Below are 12677 nucleotides of genomic sequence, written 5' to 3'. Positions count from 1 at the left end.
AATTGAAGCTTCTTCCTTCGAAGGCACGTGTCATATCGCCAAATAACCAATAGTCGGAAGGAGCAAGATCAGGAGAATACGGGGGGTGAGGGAGAACATTCCATCCATATCCCATCAGCTCCTGCTTCACTTGTTTCGAAACATGTGGGCGAGCGTTATCATGTTGATAGTACACTTTCTTGTCTTTCAGGGCCGAACGGTCGACTGCTTTCTTGAGGTTTCGTAGTTGAGTAGTGTAGAGGTCTCCAGTTATTGTTTTGCCCTCGGGCAGAAGTTCCCAGTAGATGGGGCCGTCCACTCCCCACCACACAGAGAGCATAACTTTTTTCGGATGAAGGTCGGGTTTTGGGACATCCTGTGGGCTCTCTCCTTCTCCAACCCACTGGGATTTCCTGTGGTGATTATCGTAGAAGACCCACTTCTCATCTCCGGTTATTAGCCGGTCCAGCCATCGATCGCCCGCGTGGAGAGTGAGAAGAGTAATCGAATCGTCGACTCGGCGGTCAAGGTTGGCTTGAGTCAGGTGATGAGGTATGAATCGACCAAAAAGTTTTCTCATTCCAAGAGACTTCAAACCTTCAAGGACTGTGCTATGGTGAACTCCGAATGTGACAGCTAGTTCACGGCTAGATTGAAATGGATCCGATTGCAATGCGTGCTTCAGCTTGTCCAAATCCAACTCACGGGGTCTCCCAGAGCGATCCTTTTCATCGAGCGAGAAGTCATCTTTTTCGAAACGATGGAACCAATTGCGAATAGTATTGTAGTGAGGGGCATGTGTGTTGTACACATTCTTCAAGAAAGTTTCCGAATCCTTCATCGTGGTGTGAGATAGGAAGAGGTAAATCAAAACATGTCTGATGTGAATAGCAGTGGGAACAAACATATCGTTTCAATTACAGATGAGGAGCAGGGAAGGAGATGGGGACTTGTTTATATGGAAGGTTCTTATCACCTTGTTATTCACTAGAGTCGATATCATACACAGCCTCCATATACGAGAACAGTGATTAAACAAACAGAGTGACAAAGACTTTCCCGCCAACCTAATATAATAAAATGGACCGCACACTGTCAAGCTTGAGCCAATTTATCTCGGTTCCTGTGCAAGACATCAAAAATGTGTCGACTGATAAAGTATTACTGGTATTATAATAAACAATTTATCAGTTGACAACTACTTCATATCTTTTACAGAAACCGAGATAAAATGATTCAAAGTTAAAAGTTAAGGGGGACTTCTATTACAGGTTTTGCAGTAATCTTGCAATGTGAGGATTTTCTGGATTTTATAGAATAAACTAAAAAGATTTTTAGTACGCTTCAAGGAGGAATAGAAAGTTCAAATCCAAGAAATTACAAAATTCGGAATAAATCAAGAAACTTCTTCTTCTTCTTCTTCTGTTTTCCCTTACATGAATCTCTCCCTGAGTGACTCAATTTGAGTGGGGCGGGGGTCTCTTTTTCTCCTCTTTTCATAAATGTTACGCATGGTATTTGTTCGAGAAATTGAAGAAAAGTTGCTTGTTAAATAGCAAAAAGGTGTTCCATTATTATTATGTGTTTACTTTAGTTCCTTCGGGAGGTTGAAATTAAGGAACTATATAAAAAGTAGGGTTTCCTTTTGGGCGGGTTGAAAAAAGAGCCACCCGCCACACGCCGGGGGGCTACCGCCCACGGCCCCCCGAGGCCCCCCGCGATTATTTGCGTGTGAATTTTTATTTAATATTTAATGATAATCACGTATTATCCAAGAATAAAGAGTTTCTGAAATCAAAAAACAGCGAAAAAGATAAAATTTTCTTCACGTAAATAATCGCGGGGGGCCAACGGGGGGCCGCGGGGGGGTGAGCCCCCCGGGCGGGTGCGGGCGGGTGAATCGCCCCCCAAATGGAAACCCTAATAAAAAGAGAAAAAGGTGCGTAAAAAAGTCCATTGAATATATGAAAGGAGATGGATATAATATCAAAAGTGATGCGCTCTTTCTTTTCTTTAGATTCACTCTCACGGGAGCTGATCTTTTTCTTTCTCCATCTTGTTGCTCTTCTTCTCTCGTTTTGAGCACTCATAGACACTCGTGGCGCCGAATGAAAAAGAGTCAACGGATCGAAGAAGAAAAAAAGATGGACAGTGTAAAGTGAAGTGAGAAAAAAAGTGTTGAAGAAACTGAAAAGCCCCAAAGGGACCCCAATTGTGACCGGAAAGGTAGGTCACCAAAACGACCATAACTATGATTGATTCTGGTCATAAGCGTTCTTCGTGTTCGGAGAAATTGAGGAGGGAGATGTCTGATGGAAAAAAACGACGAAAAGGGGGAGTGCTTTGATAATTGGTAGAGGCAACGGTCGACTGGCAGTTGAGTGAAAGTGATATACCGTTGATTTATAGATTGGCTTTTGCATTTCTTCACAACTTCTACTTCTTTTTCTTCGACACATGTTTTTAGAAGAATTCTTCTTAAGACATAAATGCGAGATTTGAATGGAAATCTAATCCAATGTCGATAGAATCAGGAACGAGTGGAGAGAAGAAGAACTCTTCCAGGACTGTTAAGATAAGTAAGTTCTCATCTGTTTACCGAATGACTCTGTGTTCGTGTATGTTCGTACCGCCCGTCAACTAGTAGATCCATGAAGTTGAACCTAACCACACACACATGCGGAAAATCTAGATTCTTGTGAATGGAGCAGCGCTGATTTAGATACATCATGGCAGGTCAGGGTAAACAAAAAGTTTTATTTAGGGCCTAAACATTAGGAGTTGACATTTTCGATAGAGAAAGTGAAATCATAAACACATGGATAGTGGATTTTGGGAAAGGAAATTACTGGAAACACTGTAATAGAAGGTCACCCTATTCTTGCACTTCGAGGCCAATTATCTGAATTTTTAAAAGAGATATTAAAAATGTATCAACTGGTAAAATGCTGGTAATATTATAATTAATATTTTGTCAGTTTATCACTTTTTGATATCTTCTACAGGAATTGAGATATGTGGAGTTGTGTGAGGTCGCCGCCCAAGTTTCTCGCCATAAAGGGAGGGAGCAGAGAAGCTTGAACGACGGGCCGTCGGCGGCTCCATGACTGTCAACTTTGAGCCGATTTATCTCAATTCCGGTAAAAGGTATCAGAAAATAGTCAACTGATAATATACAGATTTTTGTTATCTCTTATGGTAATTGAGATAATTAAGCTCAGAGTGCAAGTATAGAGCGGCCTTCTATTCAAGTGTTCACGGTAAGCTACAAGAGCTATAAGAGTACCTATTTGCTAAAAATGTGGTTTTTGAACACAGGGTTTCTCGTAATTAAAGCATTCTATTCTCTTTTATTAAGTTTTAGAGTCAAAGAAATACAAAACCCAACTCATGCCAAAAGAAACAATTGCAGAGAAAATTTATTGGAACTCTGAACAATAAGCCATTCCTATCAGGAAACGATTTGGAAACAAAAAGAATTCCAGAAAAAGAAGGTGTCGAACACTGTACAGATGTGAGAATTGGGTGTAAAGGTAAGAAAAGAACAAAGTAATTTAAATGAAGTGTCTCTCTCCTTCTCCCGGAAGGAATCCCATCCAAGTGGCATGACCTCTCTATTTCTCTCTTTCAGAGAGGCGGTGTTCGGAGAACAAACATGTACTCCTGTACGGGTCGGGATGGTATACTGTTTGCCTGCCGAATTGAGACGAATCTCCACCCTATTTCTCCAAAAAACTAGACAAGTCAGTCATCAAATCGCTTCACCAATTTTTTGTCCATGTTGCAGTTCGTTTCGGTAAACGATTGTTTGAAATGTTTCTACATGTTGCACCATCGTCATCTGGTCTTATAAAAAAAATAGAAATTCGAAGAGAGATGAAAAAGAAAAAGTTTCAGAAGTCTTGGCTCTTAGAAGCATCATCCTAGACACTGAGTTTGGTACTTGGCAATGCCAAGTTGGTATCTAGATGTTTTCAAAACCACACCTCCTAGAACTAGACTCCTAGAAGCTTCCGATTATACAGTACTAAAATCGTAAATTCCTATAATTTCGACTGTCCGGTCTCCGGAAAAAGTACAAAAATAGTCATTCTGTAGGCTTCTCCTTCTTCCTTATTTTCCCAACGCCTTCTCCATATAATTTGAATGGCAGACGGAAGAAAAGAGTGCCTTCCACTCGACTGTATATATGCGCGCATGCATACCATCGTCGCTCATTTTCCTTCTTCACTAAATCTCTCTTATTATTAAAGAACATTGTGAAATTGGCTTCCATGGGTGTCCTTGTAGGAATGATGGAAAAGCAGGTTGGAAGAAGAAGAAGAGAAAATTATTCTGAAGGAAGCAGAAGAAGAAGGAAGGAGAGAGTAATTACGGAATTCCGACGAGGTCGCCGACCCTCCATGAATTCACCTGGCACGTGTCAAAGTTAGGTAATTGAGTTGAAGATATGGCAATTAGAAAATGGAAGAAATCCCGAAAAGGAGCGATTTGAGGAGAGATGAATAAAAAACAATAGCGTCAACAGTTTCGAGTACAGTATACAGACAATTTTTGGGGGTTTTTTTCCAGCGATCATGTTGAAACACCGAGCGAAAGGCATTGAAAAGAAGACGCAGACTCAAATTATTCAGGATTACTTCGAAAATAGAGCAAACAACTAGAATTCCGACAAAATAGAGAGTGACAGTTTTAACCAGAAGTTTCGAAATGGAAAAAAAGGAAAAAAATGACTGAAAAATGAAATATGGAAAGAAGAAGTTTGTTTTTATCAAAATAGAAATTGAGTCATTGGAAAAAAGGGAGGAGTTTCGTATTATGTCATATTGAAAGGAGCAAAAAAGAGAAGAGAAGATAGGAAGCTTCTGGAAATGGTTTGAATGGATTACGGTAGTCTTTGTGACAGATTTTCAAAATAATGTTTGAAGGCAACTAGAAAAGTTATGCTTTAAATTAACGAAACCATCTAATATAAGCCCACGCAAACCGTCTACTTTGAGCCCAATATCTATGTTCTTATGAGAAATATCAAAAAGAGATCAACTGAGAAAATATTTGTGACATTATGATAAATAACTGATCAGTTGACAAGTTTTTCACATTTTTCACAGGAATCGAGATAATTGAGCTCAAAGTTGCCGGTTCGGGTGGCGTTTCAATTAGAGGATCTACGTTATTTTCGGTTTGGGTTTTCACAGAGAAAGCTGGATCTAAGCTCCAAACCAATTTAAAAAATTTTGAAATTTGACCTATTTCAAATCCTAAATTTCAAAACATTTGTTTGGAACTGTTCCCAGGTGCATCGTAAAGCCTGATCCTATTTTCAATGTGACGTTTCTTTTTTTTCTACACCAGATGCCTCTTTCTCTTGCTTTATCTCTTTCTGATCCGAATGTCACATTCTTCTGATTCCAATATACGCTTTTTCTTGTCGTCTTTTTTTACAGCTGTTTGGAAGAACTTTTCTATCAAGAGAAGAAGAAGTGATGCAAAAAACAAATAAGAGAATAGGAAACTCTTTGAAAGGTTATCAGCTCTAGATTGAATGGTAAAATATTGAAATACTAACATTTTTCTGCAAACCAAAAAAAGCAAAAAACTCACCGTTTTTCCTCGCCTTCTTGAGCAAATAGAATAAGACCGTAAACGAACAATATTTGAGACCCAAATAGGGGGGAACTATCTGAAAAAGAAGAGTTACGTAATCGAAGGAACACACGAACACGGGATGATAGTAAATGCGGGATTGTACAAGAAACATGATAATGAAAGAAAGTAGAATAAGAAGAAGAAAAAGAAGAAGGGATCCTCCGAAGAAGACACCAGTGCGCCCCGTTATCAGCAGGCGACCCGCCAGCCGCGCCGGCAACATGTGTTCATAAAGAAAAGAAAGGATCAAGTAGAGGAAAATAAAAAGTATTGAAGAAAAAGAAGAAAAAGAAAATAACATTATTAGATGAGACGATTTACTCTGAAAGATTCCAACTGGTTGTGCCAGGCGAGAGCTTGAAAGGGCACTTGACTTGAAGAAAGAAGGGAAGGATCGCATTACTTCAGTCCAACCGCCTCTACCGTAATCTCCTCACTTCTATTTCTCTCACATAGTGACCAGTCTCTCTCTTTTTTTTCAACAGAGAGACGGTTTATTTGGAAACGAAACCCAAAAATGCGAACAGATTATCATAAATGGTGCGCCGAATTTTTTGTCGGAATTCGACCGGTTCGGGTGTGATGCCTGATGGCAGCAATAGCAGTGCTTTCCAATTGTTTTCAACAGAAAAAAAACAATGGGAATTAAAAATAATATACAGACAAAAAAGAAATATTACATGATGCTGTGGAAAAGGGGGCGAAAAATGGATGAATCAGTCAACAGGTATGTATGAATGACACCTCGTCCTGGCCCCCCGATATGTGTACGTATCAGGTGTTGAAAAAAGAGAGGGAGAAAGAGTGTTGTAGAGAGGGAGAAGAGAGTGACTCATTTTGACAGTATTGGGGGGAATACCCCCACCGAGCAGATTAGGAGGAGCAAACGCTATTTTCGTTGAAGAACATGGAGCATAAATATGCTGCTCTGATAGCGGAAGATGGGTGCAGAGGAGGTACAGATTTAACAATGATGTTTGCAAGGTCGAACGATCTTGAAATATCTTCTAACCAATTATCAAAGGTAATGTTAGTTTCAGATCGTGAGCAATTACCATTCACCATATTTGTCACAGACCGGGCCGAACCAAAATGAAAACTCTCTGGTCTAGCCCGGCAGGCTCTGTCAGCCCGGGTCAGATTCTCAAACTTAAAAAATTGGAGGTATTCGAAAATTTTCAAAGTTTCGATGTTTTTGTAAGGGTGGAATATCTCAGGAAAATGTCTTTGATGTTAAGTTTAATAACTTTTCAAGAAAGATTTTTCAAGAATTTTCAAAAATTAGCTACACGGGTCGGCCCAGAATTTGACAAGTATGCCATTCATTAGATTTCTCCTTTCAGAGCTCTATTTTTTCCAAAGTAACAGACCGGAAAAAATTAACAACTGAATAAAGTTTGCAATCAAATTATTAAAAAATGTTTCCGAAACCCAGATAGATCGCAGTTCACAATTCAGTGCCACTAGTCCTAGATCATCAGCACAAGTGAAGCCTGAGAACCTTCAAATCTTATAGGATCAAGTTACCGTAAAACCTGTAATAGAAGGGCCCTCTAATTTTCAACTTTGAGCCAATTTTTTTCGGTTCCTAGCAGAGGCATAAAATCTGTTCACTGATGAAACAGAAGTGTTTTGTTAGTTGACACATTTTTGATATCTTGCATAATCGATATAATTCAGCTCAAACTTAAAAATGTTGAGGCCCTTCTATTACAGGTTTCACGGTAAATAGAAACAAAACTCAAATACCAGGAGCAAGAAAATTGAACTAATAAAACATTCCAAAACCCGAGCTGCACTCCCACACACAAAACTAGATCAACCAATGAAATGATTTGGAAAAACAACCAAGTCAAAAGCTAGAGAAAACAGATAAATAGCTCGATGAGCTTGTCACAAAAACCTATCGTCAGAGACAACAAGAGATCCCATCCTGTCGTCACTCCACCTTTTTCTCTCGAAATCAAAAATCATATAACCTCCTGACCTGAACAGGTGTTCTAGAGATATTTCTCTCTCTCTCTAATCAAGAAGATCCTCCCACACTCTCAGAAGTGATCACTTCATTTAGGTTTTCTTCTTCCAGCAAAAACAGAAAGGAAAAAAGATTTTTGAAAAAAAATGGGTCGAAATGTGAAAAGTCATTTTTTGCTGTTTCTCGAGGCGCAAATAACGCAACCGGTAATTGCGAAGATAGGAGGTGGAGGAGAAAAAAAAGAAGCAGCTGAAGAAGCATATTTACATATGTACGGGAGGAGAGAGATTCACTCCTCCGCACTGTTTACACCGCACGTTTTTTACTTCGAAAATTGAGAGACTATCCGCCTTGTCAGAGAAGGTCAGTTTCAGAGATATCAGCTGAGAAGATCGGAAGTTGCGATAGAAAGAAGTGAATGGTGATGAGAGAATCATACCTAACCGTCAACTTTGAGCTCAATTATCTCGATTCCTGTGAAAGATATCAAAAACTTGTCAACTTGTAAATTTTTTATCAAAATATCACCGATATTTTATCAGTTAACAAAATGATGATACCTTTCACAGGAATCAAGATAATTGAGCTCAAAGTTGACGCTTTGGGTGGACTTCTATTAAAGGAAATACGGTAGATACCGATTCTTGAACGATATACTGTAAAACCTGTAATAGAAGAACCCCCACATAGCCAAGTCCGAGCTCAATTACCTCAATGCCTATACAAGATTTCAGAAATGTTTTAACTGACAAAAAATTTCTGATATATTGATTAACAATTTATCAGTGGACAGCGTTTCAGTATCTTAAACGGGAACCCAGAAAAATTGGTTCAAATTTCAAAGTTAGGAGGTTTTTCTTTTACAGGTTTTACGGTAATTGGGTCACTGTAAAAAATGAATCAGATTCTGATGAGCGCAGAGACTTTGAGAGAATAAAAATTCCCCCATAGCAACTGCACAGTTTCAGAATTCTCGAATCGATTTGACTGTAAAAGCATTGGCTTCTTCTCCTCGAAAAAATACAAGAAATAGATGAAGCATCATCAAGCTTTGTGCGTCATCAGAAACATAGAGGACGGAAAAAGAAACAATCCATAGAAATCAGAAGAAGGAGAAAAATATTTTCAGGTCTTAAAAAAGAAAGACGACGACGAAAAGAGGGAAGAAGAGAAATAAGAAGGAGAACGACTACAGTTCGAGAAAAAGAGAAAATGGAGGACCAAAAAAGAACCGTGACCCAAATAGTTTTGCGGCCTTGCCTACTCATTCTTTAACCGGGAGGTCTAATGGTCGGTATTGAATTCAATTGAATATATGAGGGGAAGAAGTAGAAGAAAAAAAGAAGATAAATGTGAGTTAAAAGGTAACTGTCGACGCCTGTATCGGAACGAGAAAATTATAGTAGGAACGAGAATAGTAATGAATCAGAAAGCGAATTGGAAAATAGGAATAGAGAAAGGTCAAAACTTGAAAAACCGAATATGAATTGAGTGTGGAAAGAGAAGAAGCCGCGATTCGGAAGCAAAAAGCTGTGAAGGGCGTACGTCGAATTCCGATGTGGAGACCGAGATAACCGGTGAATTGTCGGAAGAAAGACATCAGAATCCAACTGTCGGAAGCGAAAAAAGAAGATGACTATCTGCACTTTGGGTATCAATTGCCAGAAGAAGGAGAAGCGTTTTGAGAAGCGTTTTGCAACAAGCCGTTTGTTTTTCATAAACACTTTTTTCGACGCATAATTATTTTTTCGCATGATTTCTTACTTAACAGGGGAAAGGAATGTGAAAATTCAGAAGGCAGAAAGATGGAGATCGGAACATGGATAACAAGTTGAAATCTTGAAAACTGGAGTTTTACTGAGCAGTGGGCAATTATAGAAACTACAGTAAGAATGTAAACTTCAAATACAGCTTACCTTATTTTTCAATCTTTTCTAACTTTTCAAATTCTGCAAATCGGAAGTTGAGAAATGTGAAAATCAACAGTCGTAATCAACCAAAATTCTCAACCGTTGTCTAAAAAGCCTTCCCTTGTCAGTTGCTATAAGAGATATCAAAAATCTTTACACTAATGAAATATTGATGACATTATGATAAAAAATGTATTAATTGATTACTTTCTCATATCTTTGACAAGAACCGAGATGATTGAGCTCAAAGTTTAAAGTTAGGGAGCCCTTCTATTACAGGTTTTACGGTTTCCGTACTTTATATATCGAAACAAACTTTGGATTTTTCCCAAGGTCTTTCTTATATCTCTGTGTCTTGATAAAATGGAATCAAGACACAGATTAGCTATTTTTAAATCCACCAACTGTCTAGATTCCTTTTTATCAAAAAAAAAAACGATTCCAGCTTGAGCTTTTCATGTCAACTGCGACCGGAAACAATATCAAATCAGCTGTTCGTGGGAGTTTGTATGAGGAAAAAAACACAGATGGAACCAGCCGAATGATCAATTCCTGCTCTTCCTATCTTTTTTTCTTTCACTTTCGTTTCTTCTCTCTTCCACACAACTCATCAAATAGTTCAGTTAATTCATCAAAAATAATCGGGAATGCAAACACAGAACACAGGGCGAAAAGAGGTCGAAGAGCAGAACAAAATCTAAGACGACAAAGAAAACGAAACATGAAGAATAGGGAACATTATGGGAAAATTAAGGTGTTCCTCGAAAAATAAGAACATCTCCAATTAAGTGAAAATCTCCTCTAGACCAATTTTCGTCACTTTCGTTATGCCATACAGTTGACTTATTCTCAAGTTTCGAACAAGTGCATGTCGCTGGATTAGACGCAGTTTAGAATGGCGGAAAACGACGGCGACAAGTGTTCTTGTTGACTAGATTTACCCTTTCTCTCTTCACTCTTTTTTGTCATTTCAACACTGAAGGCTTCCCATACATTTTAATAACAGTCTCTCTCTCGGTGTCTCCTGGATGGGTGCAAATGCGTGTTTGAGCATGTCTATTTGCTTGTTATTATTGAAAAATGAGTTGAGGCTCCTGGAGCATTTCTTTTGTAAATTTTCTCTCTCATGAGCACAGTTTATGGACGGTAGGGGAAAGCCTCAACCTCACGGGAGGGGACACTTGACGAGACGGAGAAGGGGCTTCCGCGCCGCTCGTTTCAAGAAAATTCGAATCGCGGCAGATTTGCCGCGTGGAAAAAGTTAAGGGGAAGATTAGAATAAGGTGAGGGCACAAGGTGAACAGGTGGGATGATAAAAAGATACTCAGAAGACAGAGTGCAACTAAATTGAAACAGCGGGAACAAAGCTAGAAACATTTATAGGTTTTGTGGTTTGCGGTAATGGGGTACCTTGAACACTCTAATAGAAGGCCACCTGAACCGCCAACCTTGAGCACGTATATCTCGATTCCTGTGAAAGATATAAGAAAGTGATCCCTGACAAAATATTTTTGATATTATGGTAAACATTTTGTCAGTTGAAGACATAATTATCTTTCATAGAAATGGAGATATACGGTTTGAGAGGCCGTCTATTGAGTATTCACGGTAGCTTCCGTCTAAGCGACGAAGGTTCTGGAAATTTCGAACGGATGTATGGTCTAAGATCAGATAAAACCAAGAACGTAGCTGTGTAGAAGAAAATTGAACTCCGGTTTCACTGTGAAGTAATTTTATATTGAAACTCACAGATCTAATAGTAAGACTTTCCAGAAACTGCTGAACAGAGAAAAAATTGGAAACTACCATTAGATAATTGAACAATCAGATTATCTGTTATGCAATTCTTCACGATATAAGCTAATAATATGACTAGTAGACTTTGGGTATTGTGGGTAATAGTGTGATTTACTTCTCCCGAAGGATGTTGATGTTTTTTGAGTGGAAAATTTGTCGACTATTGGGGTAGGAAATTTAATATGAATGACTTCGGACTAGTGAGTACAGATTGAGAGAGAAATGGAGAAAATGCTACCAGGATTTCAAGCGACTTGAGATCATTCGGGCATTTTCATTTTCAGCTGAATTTACCGAAAAAGAAAAAAAATAGAAAAAAAAACAAGAAAGTTGAATAGCTGAAATAACGAATAGAATTGATTGAAAAAAGTTTCAAGGTACAGCATAATGTGACGGTCAGGTATTGCGGGAGAGAAAAGACTGTCGGATAGTACAAATACCTCCAAACATGGCCCCGATTTGTTTGTCCATTGTCTTCGAGACCTTCTCCGTTCGTTCGATTCACTGAGCCACTCAAGTCACACTTGGCGGCAAATCTGCAACTCTCGTAGATGAACACCTTTCTAATGCGTGATATGAACTTTATGTTCCAGAATGACAAATCGGAAATGCACCATAAAACCAAAATTTGGTTGAATGAAGAATGCATAACAGTGAAGAAATTCCAGGTTTAGGTACTTTATGAACTGTCCGAACTATTTTTTGGCATACTGTATCTTGAAACTCTGACGTCTGCCCTCACATTGATTCCTTGTCGTAAACAATTTTTCGTCGACAAAATTTTTTTCCAGAAATCTCATAAGCGAAAAAATAATCTTTGACATTTTCAGAGCATTTTGCACTGCGACTGTCCATGAAACGCGAGTGATATCATACACACCCACATCGGTCTTTATCTGAAATTAGTATTTAATTATTTGGTCTTTCTAGATAAGAACTCTATATATAAACTTGGCTACAGACTCCAAGAAGCAAGACTTCAAGATGCGTGGTCTCGTTTTTATCACTGTTGTTCTTGTTGCATTCGTTGCTTCTGAATCCTGTCAGGATACCAGACCTACTTGTCCATCCGTCAAAGATTCATGTAATCAAGCTGATGTTAGAAGGTTTGTTTATGATGAGTTCATTCAAAAATACCTCAAAATTTCAGAGGATGTCCAAAAACCTGCGGAGTCTGTGTCACTGATACTCCATTCGTATGCGAAGATAAACTTGGATTCTGTCCAAACTATGCTCCGCAGTGCCACGATGAAAACATTGCCGAGTAAGAATTGGATGATAGTTTCAATAGTATATCTTATGATTTCAGACAATGCCCAAAAACGTGCAAAATCTGTGGATCAACTTCTGCTAGTCCGAAGATTTGA

General features: G+C 38.7%; 2 protein-coding genes across 2 annotated transcripts; one reads left to right on the top strand and one right to left on the bottom strand.

The window, feature by feature from the left end:
- Window positions 1–2098: 2098 nt before the first annotated feature.
- Window positions 2099–2248, bottom strand: CBG25551 (the record flags this gene model as incomplete). The annotated part of the gene is made up of 1 exon (XM_045242216.1): window positions 2099–2248. One exon carries the CDS (start codon window positions 2246–2248, stop codon window positions 2099–2101), a length of 150 nt encoding a protein of 49 aa, XP_045098090.1.
- A 10046-nt stretch (window positions 2249–12294) lies between these two features.
- CBG03259 lies at window positions 12295–12677 on the top strand (the record flags this gene model as incomplete). The annotated part of the gene is made up of 3 exons (XM_002631361.1): window positions 12295–12416; window positions 12461–12574; window positions 12620–12677. 3 exons carry the CDS (start codon window positions 12295–12297, stop codon window positions 12675–12677), a joined length of 294 nt encoding a protein of 97 aa, XP_002631407.1.

The sequence above is a fragment of the Caenorhabditis briggsae genome (assembly GCF_000004555.2).
Source record: "Caenorhabditis briggsae complete genome, chrII, whole genome shotgun sequence".
In the NCBI taxonomy this organism is placed as follows: Eukaryota; Metazoa; Nematoda; class Chromadorea; order Rhabditida; family Rhabditidae; genus Caenorhabditis; species Caenorhabditis briggsae.
The sequence above is the reverse complement of the archived record's forward strand: the minus strand, read 5'-3'. Positions and strand labels throughout refer to the sequence as shown.